General features: G+C 40.1%; 3 protein-coding genes across 3 annotated transcripts; 2 read left to right on the top strand and 1 right to left on the bottom strand.

Moving 5' to 3' along the window:
* Positions 1 to 3,460: 3,460 nt before the first annotated feature.
* Positions 3,461 to 5,602, top strand: cldn35 (claudin 35). The gene has a single exon (XM_006794349.3). The coding sequence runs from the start codon at positions 4,602 to 4,604 to the stop codon at positions 5,289 to 5,291; it is 690 nt and encodes a 229-aa protein (XP_006794412.1). The 5' UTR covers positions 3,461 to 4,601; the 3' UTR covers positions 5,292 to 5,602.
* Positions 5,603 to 6,760: 1,158 nt separating this feature from the next.
* On the bottom strand, positions 6,761 to 9,924 carry airim (AFG2 interacting ribosome maturation factor). The gene is made up of 4 exons (XM_006794348.3): positions 9,483 to 9,924; positions 9,060 to 9,239; positions 8,865 to 8,983; positions 6,761 to 8,113 (listed from the first exon to the last, which is right to left on the bottom strand). Exons 1-4 carry the CDS (start codon positions 9,749 to 9,751, stop codon positions 8,073 to 8,075), a joined length of 609 nt encoding a protein of 202 aa, XP_006794411.1. The 5' UTR covers positions 9,752 to 9,924; the 3' UTR covers positions 6,761 to 8,072.
* A 105-nt stretch (positions 9,925 to 10,029) lies between these two features.
* Positions 10,030 to 14,726, top strand: cdca8 (cell division cycle associated 8). The gene is made up of 11 exons (XM_006794347.2): positions 10,030 to 10,115; positions 10,450 to 10,542; positions 11,067 to 11,195; positions 11,478 to 11,518; positions 11,635 to 11,710; positions 11,798 to 11,865; positions 11,980 to 12,062; positions 12,200 to 12,298; positions 12,933 to 13,062; positions 13,438 to 13,524; positions 13,667 to 14,726. The coding sequence occupies exons 2-11, from the start codon at positions 10,452 to 10,454 to the stop codon at positions 13,700 to 13,702; spliced, it is 840 nt and encodes a 279-aa protein (XP_006794410.1). The 5' UTR covers positions 10,030 to 10,115; positions 10,450 to 10,451; the 3' UTR covers positions 13,703 to 14,726.
* The last annotated feature ends 984 nt before the right edge of the window (positions 14,727 to 15,710 follow it).

Raw genomic sequence — 15,710 nt, forward strand, 5'->3', positions numbered from 1 at the left:
CAGATATCTTCTGTCTTAAGTAGCCTGAAGAAATCTGAACACATTTAATTTTTTTTTTTTTTTTTTTTTTTTTTTTCTTCTTCAATCAAGCTTTAGTAAAACAAGTGTTAAGTTGGTAGTCCTGGCAAGCGTGTAGGGATGGGGTCCTGTATGTAAACAGTGACTTGAAATGTTAGCTGAGTAGTCAAAGTATATTGGATTTTTGTTTTAATTTTTTTAATAGAATGCAGTTTTGGAAATTGAAAGTTTAAGAATGTAGTGCAAGTAATGGGATAAATTTTTATTTTTTTCAACAACAAAAAAACATGCTGTACAATACAGAAAAGGGTCCAAATATTAATGGAAATTGTTGTAGGGGCATATTTAACAGTATAAAGATCGGTGGCACGGTGGTTAGCACTGTTGCCGCACAGCAAGAAGGTCCTGACTTCAATTCCACCATCAGGCCGAGGTCTTTCTGTGTGGAGTTTGCATGTTCTCCCCGTGTTTGCGTGGGTTCCCTCCGGGTACTCCGGCTTCCTCCCACCGTCCAAAGACATGCAGCTTGTGGGGATAGGTTAATTGGATAATCCAAATTGCCACTAGGTGTGAAAGTGAGTGTGAATGGTTGTCTGTCTCTGTGTGTTGGCCCTGCGACAGACTGGCGACCTGTCCAGGGTGTACCCCGCCTCTCGCCCTATGACAGCTGGGATAGGCTCCAGCGCCCCCCGCGACCCTGAAAAGGATAAGCGGAAGCGGATGGATGGATGGACAAAAAAACAAACAAACAAAAATACATGCTGTACAATACAGAAAAGGGTCCAAATATTAATGGAAATTGTTGTAGGGGCATATTTAACAGTATAAATAGGATATTTTCTCTTAATGATTTCATTGTCAAAAAATGTGACACTTTGTCCTTTATTGTAAATACTTTTTTTTTTTTACTTTAACTATAAAACCTTTAACTACAAACTTAACTATATTTTATATTCATTATAGATGATGCAAGCATTATCATGACTTTTTTGTTGTTGTGATGACTATGCCTGTAGCTCATGAAAATCAGAAATCCAGTTTAAATTTAAAGAACAAACTATTCACATATGTTTGTCTTGGTCTAATTCAATACCTGCAAACACAATCAGAGGGAAGACTGCTTACTTGATGGTTGTCTAGATGTCTATTATTGATGTTCTCTAATAGGAGGATAAGCCACAGGTCTTGCTGAAAAGGCCGGCTGTATGGAGGTGTGTAAATAATAAAGTTGGCTGAAGGGAAAAGTATGAGGGAGACAAAGAGCATGGCCACAGACTTGAGAGGACTGTCAGGAAAAGTTGATTCAAGAACTTCACAAGGAGTGAATGGAGGCTGGTGTCATGCTGAGTGTGTTATGCTAAGTGGAAAAAGTGGACTACTACTCTGTGGTCCTCTTTTCAGATAAAAGTACGTTTTGAACTACATTTGGAAATCAAGTCCTTTTCTAATAATAATGGATTGCATTTATATAGCGCTTTTTGAGACCCTCGAAGTTCTTTACAATTCCACTGTTCATTCACTCTCACATTCACACACTGATGTAGGCAAGCTACAGTTGTAGCCACAGCTACCCTGGGGCAGACTGACAGAAGCGAGGCTGCCATATCGCACCATGGGCTCCTCTGGCCAACACCAGTAGGCAGTAGGTGAAGTGTCTTGCCCAAGGACACAACAACCGAGACTATCCGAGCGGGGGCTCAAACCGGCAACCTTCCGATTACAAGATGAACTGCCAACTCTTGAGCCACGATCGCCCACACTTTTCTGGAGGAAAAGTGGAGAGTGCGGTCTGTGTATCAAGTGCTGGTGGGTTTTGGTGGTTGATTGGTCCACTGTGTTTTATCAAAAAGTCAATGCAGTTGTCTACCAGGAGATTTTATAGCACTTTATGCTTCCACCTGCTGTCAAGCTTTATGGGAATGCTGATTTCCTTTTCCAGCAGGACCTAGCACTGCCCACAGTGACAACTATTATAAATCTCAAGTGATTACTGTGGTTGACTCACCTGACCAACCCACACAGAGAGTCTATGTATTATTGTCAAGAGGAAGATGAGAAAAATACAGATGAGCTGAAGGCAGCTATCAAATCAACCTTCAACAACACCTTAGCAGGCTTTAAAGGCATGCAATGAATAAAGACTATATCAGTGTTTCCCTTTTTGAAGAAAATTGTTGAAAGAATTAAACTTTTTCATGATATTCAAATTTTTTTTAAGATGCATTACTATATACTGAAAAAACAATAACACAACATTTACTAAAAAGGAATTGGTCAAATAACCAGGTGGCTGCCTGTTATGTTTGTGCACTTCAGGTAAAGAGGTCAGCAGTCAGCAAATGCAACCTGTAACGCAAGCAATCAAGCTGGGACAGTGAACTGGTTGCTTAAAAAGTCCCAAGCTAGGACTTGAAGCATTCCACCATTAGACCATATTTTAAAAATTTAAGCTCTAAAGTATTTGTCTTTCCTTTGTGTATTTAAGATTTAAGTTTAGAGTAATTTCACTGCCGCCTGCTCCCTTAAAGGAAAACCCAAACACACACTTACATCTGTCTGTTTATCTGTTCACTGTGACTCGCCATTAGCGGTATGCGCCACCTTCCTCTGCCCCCCTTTGTGTATCATCTGTCTCCTCTGCATTTCCTGTGTCCCGACTGGTTGTCATGACCACTGTTACCAAGGCGAGCGGAGGCTACAGAAGAAAGGAAACCTGAACCACAGATCTTGATGCCACGATATTTAATTCATCAGCGCAACACACCACTAAGGCCAAATGCAGAGAGAATAAGGATTCTTTCTTGGGTGGAAAATATGTTGAAATGAAAACAAAGACCTGCTGTCAGATCCTTCTGTTACACTGCCCCCAGCTATTTATGTGTCAAACAATTCACCATAATAACTGCAGTTGGTATTTCAGCTTGTTAATGTTTCAGTAGTCTGTGTCTATCTAACTGAAAAACATGAAAGTGTTTAGTAAGAAATTGCAGTTAAGTGAATTTGAAAATAAACCCCAAACAAATTGTGATCTCTTATTCATTCATTTATTTATTTTTTGTGTAGCCTCACAACATTTTATCCACAGTCAAAAAAATAAAACTATGAAAAGCTGCTTCGCCCTTTCACTGCAGACAAAAAGAGGCAAGTGAAAGCTATTTTTGTGTTGTTTTCTTTAAAATTCACGTAATTACGTGTGGTATGGAGCAATAGAGTTTGTAATCCCCATTGTAGGAGCCCACCCCATGTTGTCTTTGTGTTAGCTGATCCACCTACAGACACCGCTCCATCCTGAGTTTGCCCATGCCTCCCTCCCTTTTGTTGTCTCACCCTCTTTCGCCCTCTCCCTCCCACTCGCCTGTTTTTTTTTCCTGGGGTTCAGTGGTGCTTTCCACAGGTTGTATATCAGAGGGGATGAAGGTAAGGGGGAGGGATCTTATGCTCCACTTACCCAGAAGTCTGACTTTGCACGCCTGATTTCTTATTTATACCCTTGTTAGATCTGGACTGACCCATCTGGGCTGCACTGCTACTAAAGGAAGTGGCTGGGGGAGGGTGAAGCTGTGCAGCAGCTGAAGCCTGAAGTGGCCTCATCAAGGCTTGGACCCCAGCGCCATATATTGTCAGCTAAGAGACACTTCAGCTGGCAACAGCAGCGGTGTCTGAAGATAAATTCTGCAGGTTGTTTTCTACAGGAAAGCTGTTCTTTCAGAGGACGAAGATTACAAAAACCCGTTGCCTTGAGGCTTAATGTGGATTTGGGATTCTTTGGAGGAAAAAGGAGGCTGGAGTACCCTCTTTAGGTTGATCACGGTTCATATTTTGTCCATCCTTCTGGAAGCATAAGGAGTAGAAACTGGCTTTCGATGATCAGGAGGTAACAAGCTACGCTGTTTTATTCTGTGTAATTGAGAGTCACTATATTCAACCTCCTGTGAAAGGATACACTCATAGCATCATCAGTAGCCTCGGATTCAGGTATCAGGTTATATCAGTCTGATCCATCTAGGTAAGGCTACACCAAAACCAAGAGTGACACTGAAGTAAACAGCAGCTCAGGAGTCCCGAGTTCAAGGAAAAAAGAAGCTCTTCCACTGAAAAGAAAAGAAAACTCCTGGCAGAGATCTCTCTCTTCCACCGGTCCTGCATTATAAAGCCTGATTGATCCCACATCTGCAGGCTGCCACAGGTGGCTGCACAGGTATTGGCTCCTCAATAATGCACCGACTCAAACTTGAAAAGGAGGAGAAAGTGCGCGAGCCTCTGATCCCCTGAAAAGCTGGGTATCTGTTGAGGGAAAGCAAGCGATTACTTCTGGATAACTCGGCGCACTGAGACGCGTGGAAGTGGAAACTGTGAGCAGATGTTGAGAAGGAAAAGAAAAAGAGAAGAACATGACTTTGACAAAGTGACGTTAGGGCAAAGACCATAAGACACTTGGCCAAACAACAAAAGGAAAACAGAAGAACACTTAAATAAAAAAACAACTTGGAATACTGATAATAAGGAAAAGATCTTGTCAAAGAAGCTAAAGACAGAGAACAAATTAAACATTTCGAAGTAGCTTCACATCCAGTTTTTTCATCATGGTGAACACCGGGATGCAGCTGATCAGCTTCACCTGTGCGGTGACCGGCTGGATCATGGCGATCGCTGTCACAGCCTTGCCTCAGTGGAAGGTCTCAGCCTTCATAGGCAGCAACATCCTGACCTCAGAGATCAAGTGGGAAGGGATCTGGATGAACTGCATCTACCAGACCACGGGTCACATGCAGTGTAAGACTTATGACTCCATGCTGGCTTTGCCTCCCGACATCCAGGCAGCCCGTGCTCTTATGTGTCTGGCCATCTTCATGGGCTGGCTCTCCTGCACCGTGTCCTGCTGCGGCATGAAGTGCACCACTTGTGCCGGGGACGATCGCCAGGCCAAGGCGGGTATAGCGCTCTCAGGTGGAGTTCTCTTCATTTTGACAGGCCTGTGCGTATTAATTCCAGTTTCCTGGACTGCCAATACAGTCATCCAGGATTTCTACAACCCCAACGTGCCTGTGATGCACAAAAGAGAGCTGGGCCAGGCTATTTATTTGGGCTGGGCGGCTGCAGTTATTCTCATGATCAGCGGAGCTGTGTTGAGCAGCACCTGCCCGCTCATGGAGAGGGGCGGCAGGTACCGGAGGGGCTACATAGGGCGGAGTTTTGCAAATTCACCTGCGACAGCACCAGATTTCCCAAAGCCTATCACTTCTAATAATTTACCACTGAAGGAGTATGTGTAGGAAAGGAAGAAGGAAAGAAGAGCTGATACTCTTAAAAATGATACAAAGATCATGAATTTTAAGGTATAAATTCAAACATATATTTATGAATATGTATTTTGTATATCTCTTTGTCATGTTTGTCTTCAGTACATTGAGATTTGATGTTTTCTGTTCTCTGAGTCATAGCAGTGCCTGAAGACAGCCTTTAGTCTTTGCTGTAACAGTATGACTTGATGATGGCTTTAATGATGGCTTGTGTTTTGAAGATTGCAGTGATTACTTAAGTCAGAAAATTGTGAAATTAAAAAAAAAATCTGGCAAAGTGTGCTTAAAGTATTTTGAAGTAGTCGCTTTTCTTTGTGTGTGCTGGACTTTTGTTCTATTTAGGGTCACTCTGTCGACATGCATATGACAAACCCAAAAAAAGTACAGACATTCTGTATTTAAGTAGAAGTACACCTACTAGTGTTGAAAAAAACTCCCGTAAAAGTTGAAGCACCGATTAAACTTCTAAAAGTGAAAAAGTACCAGCTCTGAAATGTATTTAAAGTAAAAAGGTAAAAATAGCTCCTCGAGGAATATTTCTACCAGCTATTCTTATGCAAAGCTGACCGAACCTTAAATAACACGGTCTACCTCCGTTTTGTTTTGCAGCATGTTTCACAATACGAAAAACACACAATGCCACACGTACAGACCCAATATCTGATTTAAAAACACAAGGACTTACATGCAAGCTTTACATTTCCAGTGTATCAAACCCCACTGAGCATTCCTTACCTTTAACTCTAACCTATTTTCTTCCTCTCGTGTCGTCTTTCTTACCTCTATCCATCTCTGAGCCAAGTTAGCTTTCTTTCGTTTCTCTCCATCAAATACAGCAGCTGGACCTTTAGCTAGCAACACACTGTGCCGCAAACTGGAGACACAAACGGTTTGTGTGTTTGCTGAGCTGATAGAAACTCTGAATTTAAAATTACCTGCTTGTTTTCTGTAGGGCTAGCTAGATGATGAAATACTGTGAAATAATAACCCCCGTCAGATCCGTTAATCCAAATTCGAAAATATATGTTTAAAAATGTAGTGAGTAAAAGTAAAAAGTTGTAAGAAAAGTACAGATGCCTCAAAGTTCTACTTAAGTACAGTAATGAAGTATGTATACTGGTTTAAAAGAAAGTATCATGTTTTTGCTTATCTTTAAATTAGACTATGTAGGAGAATACTTTTTATATGTGCAAGTTGTTAAGCCGTACCTTACTAAAACCACTAAATCAAGTGCTATATACTCATGGGAATGTACATGGATTAATTTGGTGATGCAGAAAATACATACATTTTGTTATACTTGATATTATTCTGCTCTTGAGTCTCTTTTACACTGCTAGTTTTGTAGCTAATAAATAAGCACACACACCAAATGGACTGGTTCTTATATAGCGCTTTTCTACTCTTCTGAGCACTCAAAGCGCTTTACACAACACCAAGAATTCCTGTTCAATCAATACATTTAATTTCACTTTCACCTGCTGAGAAACTATAGTGATTTCTGCGTCTCCTTCATTAGGATGTGGGACAATAACATTTAATCTTTAAATGGATCCATTTTAAAGTCTCAGAGCTCTGATGTGCAGCCGTCACCTTAGAAATGAACAGCACGAGTTGTGAGTTATGGCTCAATGCATCAAGGGCGCACTAAGCCATACAATAATAAATAATTCATGTAAATCACACAATTAACTGTTTTCAGCAGCAATAATTTTCGGTCTTACTTTTAAAACTATTGCTTTTACCTTATTTTTATCTTCCTTATAAATTTTTAATCACCATTTTAACATCATCTTCATTCGTTAAAGTCTCTGGAGTAGGCCACACTGAAGAAGAGTCACATGACCCCTGAACCAGCGATAACCATTATTTCCAAGTGGAGTTTTAGATTTGTCGAGCCACCAATCCTTGTTGACCTCTCAGGTCTATTTAGCCTCTGACTAAAGAAAAACCCATCCCTAACACTAATCTTAGGTTTATGAGACCTTTAAAAACAAAATTTAAGACCAAACTTGTGAGAGAACTACACAGTGAAAGAGAAGTTCATGTAAGAATGAGCAGTACTACTTGCACTGCTGTATTTGAAGTAGGTTAACTATGATTTGGACACCTGCTGATATACTCTTCTGAACTGTAGTACCAATAAGAGTCAAGCATGTTCTAAAAATAATGAGGCCTTAAAGATGCAGTTCTGTTGTGCAATAAATATATAGATGTATTTGTGCTCAAAATTCTCATAGGTACTGGATTAAACATTTCAATCCATCCAAACTGAATTCAAGATAAATCAATAGTTTACATTGGCCCCATTATTTGTAAATACTTATTTGTAGTTTTTAGGCCACCCTGGTTTCCCTTCAAAATAGATCTAGAAGCAGTTTAAGTCCACTCATCCATTTTTAATTGCTGATCGTATCTGGGCTTAACAGTTCATCAGGGGAGACAGAACTATTCATACTTTCACATCCAGGCATCCAATTTACATACAAGTTTGTGTTTTTGGACTGTGGGAAGAAGCCAATGGAAGCCCTGCAGGCTCAGGAATAACATGCAAGCTCCACACAAAAACCAACAGTTGACCAGGAGGTTTGAACCAGGAGCTTTCACTGCACCGTTGTCCTTCCAAGCGACATTTGTGTGCATCGGTTCAAGTCAATGTGGAGTTAGATTCAGTCATTCTTGCGGATCTCTTTCTTCTCATTGTCTTCATTAAAATTCAATTATATTCACGATTAGGTAAGTCCTTAACAATCTTCACTGCGACTCCACAAAGAAAGACACTTTGCAAAGTGTATCTGAAAAGAAAAGAGAGAAAGATAATTCGTTTAATAAATAACGGTCACTTCTAGATCCATCAAAGCACTGATCTCTGGCCAATGTGTACTCAATTATTAAAAGTGAAATTATATCAAGTTAAATTTTGCTACTTGAGCTGAATTTTAAAAGTGTTATGAATACTGGCCATAAAGGTAGGTCACTTTATGATTGATTATAAGTGACAGAAAAAGAATATTTAAAGACGCCCTGTAGTGTAACGGGAAAGTTTAAAGCCGTGACATAATATTTCCCTGAATTATGTTTTTACAGTTGTTTTCTAATCTATTGTTTTCAAATCTTTACATGACTTTAGATATATACTAGATGACAGTCTGTCAGTACTTGTGTTGTTCTGGATTTAAGTACATTTATAAACATCTTCAGCTTCTTTCTATGTTGAAAGAACTAGTCCATCATACAGCATTAATTATAGATGTGAACTGAATGGTATGGTGAAGTACTAGTCATATAATGTAAGGAGCTTGGAAAGAAAAGCGTCTGGACTTCGTTAAGTTGCTTGAAGACGTTTCACCTCTCATCCGAGAAGCTTCTTCAGTTCTAAGGGTCAAATGGTGGAGAGTCCCAGATTTAAACCCAGTGGGAGTATCCCCCTAAAGAGGGGCAAAGCAACTTAAAGAGGTCCAGACGCTTTTCTTTCCAAGCTCCTTAGACTACAATGAAGTGGATGACTGAGAACCTTCACAGACATACTAGTCATATACATTTTACCTGTGATGTGGTCCTCAGCACTGGGAGACTCCAAGGAGTTCCACCTTTGGGGAGCAGATTCCAGAAGAGAGAGGTCATCTGCTCTCAGTGTTTGAAGCAGAGTTTTCCTCCTCAGGAATCTGAACACAAGAGTTGAGGGAACAAAAATACCAGAATATAACATAAACATCCAAAACTGAAGAGAGAAAAGGATACTGTTGCCGATAGTGACGCTCAGCATCCTGAAGCCACTCGAGCATGTCAGCGACCGACGGGGTGGTGGTTGATCGCTCAGTTACTGCAAGCAGATCTAAACTGTGTGCGTTCTGCTCATACAGATGAAGGATTGAAGCAACCTGGTTACTGATAGCATCTCTCGCAGACTGGAGGGAAGACCTGAAAGAAAGAGGAAAGGAAAGAAGGGAGGGTGAGATAAAAAAATTATAGTATAATATATACTTTAAGCATACTCTGAGCAGCTTCTGCAAACTGGTACTAATAAGGTACTTACTAAAGAATAAACGGATCTTTATTACTAAGAAGGATGTAGCTGTACTCCTGTCCCATTGAACATACATAATTTGATGTGAATACCAATAACGCAGCATCCTTATCAGATATAAAAGCCGATTTACTCACATCTTCTCGTTGAGTTTTCCCAGCACTATATCCGTTGCTTCAAGGAGCTTAAAGCGGAGTCTCTCCTCCAGGTCAGGAAAACCTCTGAGCGGTGTGTTGGAGATCTGCACGTTGGACAGTGCTCTCGACTGCTCCGCCAAATTCCCGAGAGACACCATCAGAGGGCTGCACTCGGCTAAAACACTCTTCCATACTTTTTGGTTGCTTTCAAGTGTCGCGAAGCTTTTCCTCAGAGCCTGATGAAGCGTAGCTACCGCAAGCGTGGACATTTCAGCAAACGATTTCAGTACTTAGGTGGGAGGGAAAAGGGAAAAATACGAAATACATTAAGTCAGATTTATGTCTTATTTTTCATGAAGGCGACTTTATGAAAAATGACTTTTAAATGATTCTTCCCGCAGCAACAGAACATCACATTTCTACCATGTTGCCTGAACCATTTCCGTTCTCTTGATGTAAACACTGACGTTCGGCGCTACGATTGGCTGAAAACAAAGTTGTTGCGACGCAAGGCACATGCGCGTCCTAATTGGCTGATCTGGTGTGTTGGCTCCTCCCCGCGCGAAGATTTGAAAACGGCTTTGTGAAGGAAGGAAGGCGAGTGTCGAGGACGAACAGGAAAAACACATTTAGGTAATGATATATACTTAAAAAATCTATGTAAATACATCTCGGGAAAGTTATTTAAAATACCATAACACACATTGGTAGGTGTAAACACAGCTGTCGAAAATAAGGTCAGAAAATAAGCGTTAACTCAGCTAAAGCTACTCGCTAACGTTAGCTTCACCAACAGTTAGCCGCATGTAGGCTGATCTTTTGTTTTTGCTTTCTTTTGTTCCCGATTAAGGTCACAATGTTAATATTTCATGGTGTCTATGGGGTGTTAATATACCACACTATACTGCACTACACTGTACTGTACTAGGGTATATTGTAATATACTAATATACTCCGTGTCCGTCAGAAATGGCTCCCAGGAAAAGGACCACCAAACAACGCAAGAATAACCCCAAGACGGCAAAACTGGAAGCTTTTCTGGAGGATTTTGACAGCGAGGGTGATTATTATTACTATTTTTTTAAACTCACCATAGAAATGCTACAGAAATACTCCCTGTTCTTTTTTCGGTTGCTCACTTTAGGAGTCGCCACAGGGGAACATTTTCTTGCAGCTCATTATATCCTTAGCATCCTCCTCTGTCTTACCAACCCTCCGAGCGTCCTCCTTCACTGCATCCATGAACCTTTTCTACTTTTCCTCCAGCTTTGGAGCTCAATATTCAACATCCTTTGTCCAGTATTTCCACTATCCCTCCTTTGCACATGTTTATGACATCTTAGCCCTGCCTCTCTAACTTTGTCTCCAAACCACTCAACTTCAACCATCCTTCACATGTACTAATTTCTAATCTGTCCTTTCTGGTCACTACCAATGGAAATCTTACCTTCACTCTTGCTGCTAACCTACTGCCACAAATCACCACTGATACTAACATCCATCCACCCCACCCTGACACTGTATAACTTAAGCTGAATTGACAATGTATAACTGAAGCGGAACTCAACATTTGTGTTTCTGCAGTGAAGACTAGAGTTGGACAGCTGAAAGAGAAGATAAACCAGCTGTTGAAAGATGTTGACAACAGCTACAACATGGCAATAATTAAGCTCCCCAAGGCTGTCAGACAAATGAACTGGTTGGAGCATTGGAGTAAGTAAACATAGTTTATTGACTAACAAATCCCAAATCTATAAAGAAGAAATGCTCTTGAGCCACATTGGAGCATTACAGCATTCTGCTTCCTATTTTTAAAAAAGCTAATTGTACGTTTTCAAAAATCTGTGCATTTGATCTTGAATGAATTTCATTAGCCTTGACAGGCTATATATAGCTTATTACTAAAAAGTATTATCTGCACTGCTTCTCTGTATATAGTGTATATGGGTTTGGTTTTTAAACAGCATTAAATAAAGAATATTTACATCTCTGCAGAGTCTGAGAAACCACAAACACCAGAACTCGATAATGCAAAGGTCAGTTGATTAGCCTTCTCAAATTATACTTAATATACGTTAAGTATATATAAGTTTCATGCTTGTGCAAGGATGCTCTGTTCTGCATAAACACTCAGTTATATTTGCATTTATAGAGAAAAGAGGAAGCTGCACTCGTGGAAAGTGTTGTGGCTAAGGATCATACATCTCTTCTAAAAACAATTGAGAAAAGTGAGTTAAAAGTAGTTTATACATTTCCCTTGAAACAAGAAAACCATTTCCCTTTAGCCAATGCAATTTGTTTTGTCCAATCCACAGCATCAAAGAAGAAAGGTGGGGCTACATTGAGCTCTGAGGATGAAAACGTCCCAAGCACAACAAAAAAGGTAATGACTGCTTTTCACACAGTCATACATGAGAGCAACTACATACAGCTGTTGTTATGCAGGATCCTCTGTTTGCTTCTTTTGTGGTGTTTTAAATGCTTGTTTATAATTTAGGGGAGAACTACCAGAAAGCCCCCGACTAAAACAAAGAGGGCAAAGGCGCTGTCGATCAGCAAGCAGAGCTCCACCATCAGACGGTAAGCTCTTTTACTTTTTGTATTGTTCTTTTTCTTTCTTTCTTTTCTTCTTCTTTCCTCCCTTGCTAAAAACTTTTGGAAGCAAGTTTGGTGGCTAACAAATGTGATGCTAACGCATTGTCATTGTTTGGATTCAGATCAAACAGGAACCCCCTGATTACTCCTGCCAGAAGCTTGCTGGATTCTTCTTTGATGATGGGACCCACTCCTCTTATTACCCCCCGCTTTGACCCAAGGTACACCTTAGTACTGTGTCACTCTAAAGATGGTGTTTCTGGCAATGGCAATTAGTGTTCTAGTTGATTGAGAGGGGAGAAAACGTATTTATAAAACGGTTAAAAAAAGGATTCAAAATTGAGCACAGATGAAGACGGGTCAGATTTATATTGTGCATAAGATACTAGACTCACATACTGGTCAGGTTAGTTTGCGGTGTGTGGATAACATTAGCAGTGCACCAGTCGTCCTCACAGGTTGACATCTAACCTGTGCTGAATGTGGTTATCCAGTGCAGCTCACTGAAGACTTCTGCATTGTTGTGTCTTTATATTCAGTGATTTATTACTGGGACATAGTACTGAGACATTTTTACTAGCACAAATTCATTTACAGTTCATGCTGAATAGATAGTGATTCTGTGAAAACATGTGCAAACAGACAAACAAATGCTCAAAGTATTGTATTAAAGCTCAGTCTTCTCGTTAAAGCAAAATCTCTGCTCTCATAGAGCTGTAAGTGAATCTAGTGTCTTTGAGTGTTAAAAAGTGTGTGGGGACTGGAGACTTGCTGTAATCTGGCAGCCCCTGCTATTTACTCTGTAATGTTGACATTTCCTACAAAGAAGGCTTCATATTACTCACTTCACCTCAGGCTTCCTAAGACCCCCGCAGTGAGAGTTCCCCGCCACAAGGAGAGGGTCTATAGCATTTCAGTCAACGGCTCTCCCATTGCAGCAGGAAATGAGGATATTGTCATCAATGTTCCCGTTGGGAATGGAGAGGTGAGCGCACATTTAGTCAGGCTCAGAGCTTCAGGTACTATTGATCAGTCAGTTGTTTAAGAAATGATTTTAACAAGGCAGCAGAGGAAACGATATTTACTGAAGAAATTTAGATGTCTATTTTCAGGAAGATAAAACATTGAATACTTTGTTATATATGGTTTATTGAAAATGAGCTTAAAGATACATTAAATCGGCCTTCAAGTCTTCTGCTTTCGTGTTGATTTTATACTGTGTTTATGTTGATGACTGTTTAGTTACATTTGATGACTTCATGGCTTTTGAGTAATTAATTGTCTAACAAAACTCTTGATTAGAAGGCTAATTCTCAAAAACTAAATCACTAACACAAGTGTCCTTAACATATTGATCCAGAGCATTCAACTGCTGGCCAGTCAGATGGACTCAGTGGATCTGTCACTGCTGGACGAAGCCGCCATGAGGAGCATTCGGCAGCTACAGGTAAATTAACTCCAGCAGGACAGCGTTACTTGCAGTTTCGTCAGCTTTTCGTCACTGTTTTGTTGCAGCTTTAGCCAAATTTCGATGTGAAATATTTGCATATGCTTTGATTCTCATCATTTCTTTTTATTTTTCCCAACAGAATCGACTCACAACATTGTGTGGAACATCAGAGTGACCAAACAGTCTGCTGCGGACTTGTACTATACTTTTTTTTTTTAAACACAAGTTTATCTCTATTGTAAAGCTTTCATCATTCTCCTACAATGTGGCATGTTTTTTTTTTCTTTTTTTTCCCTTTATACAGATTATACTTTAACTAATACTTTAGGATACCGTGTAAGGTTAATATTTGCTGCGCTGGACACTGTTTTCTTGAGATCCTTCACATTCACTGGAATTAATCTAGGAGTTAAACTGTTAATTTCATTGTATTTACATTCTCCTAAATTATCTCTTTACTTTAAAATGTAATTTTATATAGTTTCAGATGCTTTTTTGTTGCAGGGGAAATTGGATAGATTTTAGTGCTATTCCAGTCTTTTATTCCTGGCCAGTCTGGATTTAATGGATCTTAATAGGACTTGCATGATAATATCCAACAGAAACATGCAGTATGTGCTTATCAGATACAACTTTCTCTTTATTCTTTTTTTTTTTATTTTTATTTTTTAAAAAAGTACATTTTCTGATATTATTTGTGTGGTTTGTCATTGCTGCAATAAACCTCCTCCATGTCTTTATCACTAACCTTGTAGTTACATCATTAGTTAAAATATATGTCGTGTACATCATGCACTCTGTCTTCATAACTGTGTGATGTGGTTATTTTCTTGTTTATTGGGGTTTTGTATTCTTAAATATAGCAGATGGCATGTTTGAATTTTATCTTAATTATGCCATAATGTGGAAATTTGTTTTTTCTTTCTTTCAGTGGGCAGATTTTTTTGAAGTTGTATCTGTGCATAGTGACCAGTAGGTGGCAGCATTTCACCACAGAAATGTTTGTCAGGCACCTGAGCAGCCTCTGCTCTTTTTTTTTTGTTTTGTTTTTTTTTTTTGTTAAAGGGAAAAAAAAGATTTCTGTATCCGATCAAACTTTTATAACTGCTTGTTATTTACTGGTAGCAAATTTGTATATGTTGATTTTAATTTTATAATCTGTAAAGTTATAGGTGACTGTATTCTCTCTTGTATTAGATTACACTGTCAAGCATGATTTATACTGGTGATATTTTTTTTACATCTTTGTTTTCCAGTTGTGAGGCTGCAGCGTTGTTTTCAAACCTCACCACAACTTTTTATCTGTAAGCTACCACACTCCACTTTTTGCTTATGTAAGAAGTTCCTCTTGCCCTTTCCCGACTTTGTTTACACAAAGGGATATTAGTCAGTCACGTGATTGCTCTTGGCAGGAAGTGAAAGCCTTTCCTGCTCTTGGCACAGGAACCTGCACTCTGACCTTCGGGGACATCATAACGCTGCCAATTAGAAGCTTGTTAAGCTTCGTTAGGCCTGATGAGCTCATTAGGGTTTCCACCTGGGATGGTGAACTGGGTCAGGCCGGGCCTCACCTTGGGCCCAGGTAGACAAGCATAACTCTTTGCTGCTCGTGGTGGATTCTCATGCATCATATGCTACCAAGGCACAGCATGGGAACTTTGTGCCCCCCAACTGAAATCGGGCCGGGTCTCTTCCATCTGTATCCATCTTATGTACTTTATCATCTCCTGTCTCTTGCCGTGCAAACTGTGCTGCAAAGGTAAAACCAAACTCTGCATCAGTGAAAACGACAGATGTTGTGGTCAACGGTGCGTGCAGTTCAGCTCCCTCGTTAGCAGTGGGCCAAGGCCTCGCGCACCTGCTCTATATATCATAGAATTTTCCGTGTTTTGCCTCTGAATGGATTGGATCCTTTTTTTATTCTCTAGGTGAGTAGAAAATTGCCATTTTGCATGGTTGGCTTGCTTTTCAGTAAGCATGCAGGCAGTGGCGCAGTGACAGGTGCGGTATGGATGGGGCGGATTTTGAGGTCACAGAGCAACACTACTACATAAATCATCCACTGAAATGTTCAGGTTGAGGGATTGGAACCTGAGATAGTGGGAAGGGAAGAGTGAGTGCAAAGATGCTTCAACACAACAAGCAACTCTGCATTAATGCTCAGTCTGTGGAAGTCTAGGTTC

Source organism: Neolamprologus brichardi, chromosome 22 (genome assembly GCF_056152115.1).
Source record: "Neolamprologus brichardi isolate AB-2024 chromosome 22, ASM5615211v1, whole genome shotgun sequence".
NCBI lineage: Eukaryota > Metazoa > Chordata > Actinopteri > Cichliformes > Cichlidae > Neolamprologus > Neolamprologus brichardi.

Bases quoted from the DNA above. Each gene is read 5' to 3' on its own strand.
- cldn35 (XM_006794349.3), top strand. From the start codon at position 4,602: ATGGTGAACACCGGGATGCAGCTGATCAGCTTCACCTGTGCGGTGACC.
- airim (XM_006794348.3), bottom strand. From the start codon at position 9,751: ATGTCCACGCTTGCGGTAGCTACGCTTCATCAGGCTCTGAGGAAAAGC. The intron at 8,984-9,059 runs GTATCCTTTTCT...TCTTGTGTTCAG, and splicing joins GAGCGTCACTATCGGCAACA to ATTCCTGAGGAGGAAAACTC. The intron at 8,114-8,864 runs GTAAAATGTATA...TTTTCTTTTCAG, and splicing joins TGCTGAGGACCACATCACAG to ATACACTTTGCAAAGTGTCT.
- cdca8 (XM_006794347.2), top strand. From the start codon at position 10,452: ATGGCTCCCAGGAAAAGGACCACCAAACAACGCAAGAATAACCCCAAG. The intron at 10,543-11,066 runs GTGATTATTATT...GTGTTTCTGCAG, and splicing joins GGAGGATTTTGACAGCGAGG to TGAAGACTAGAGTTGGACAG. The intron at 11,519-11,634 runs GTCAGTTGATTA...TTGCATTTATAG, and splicing joins CAGAACTCGATAATGCAAAG to AGAAAAGAGGAAGCTGCACT.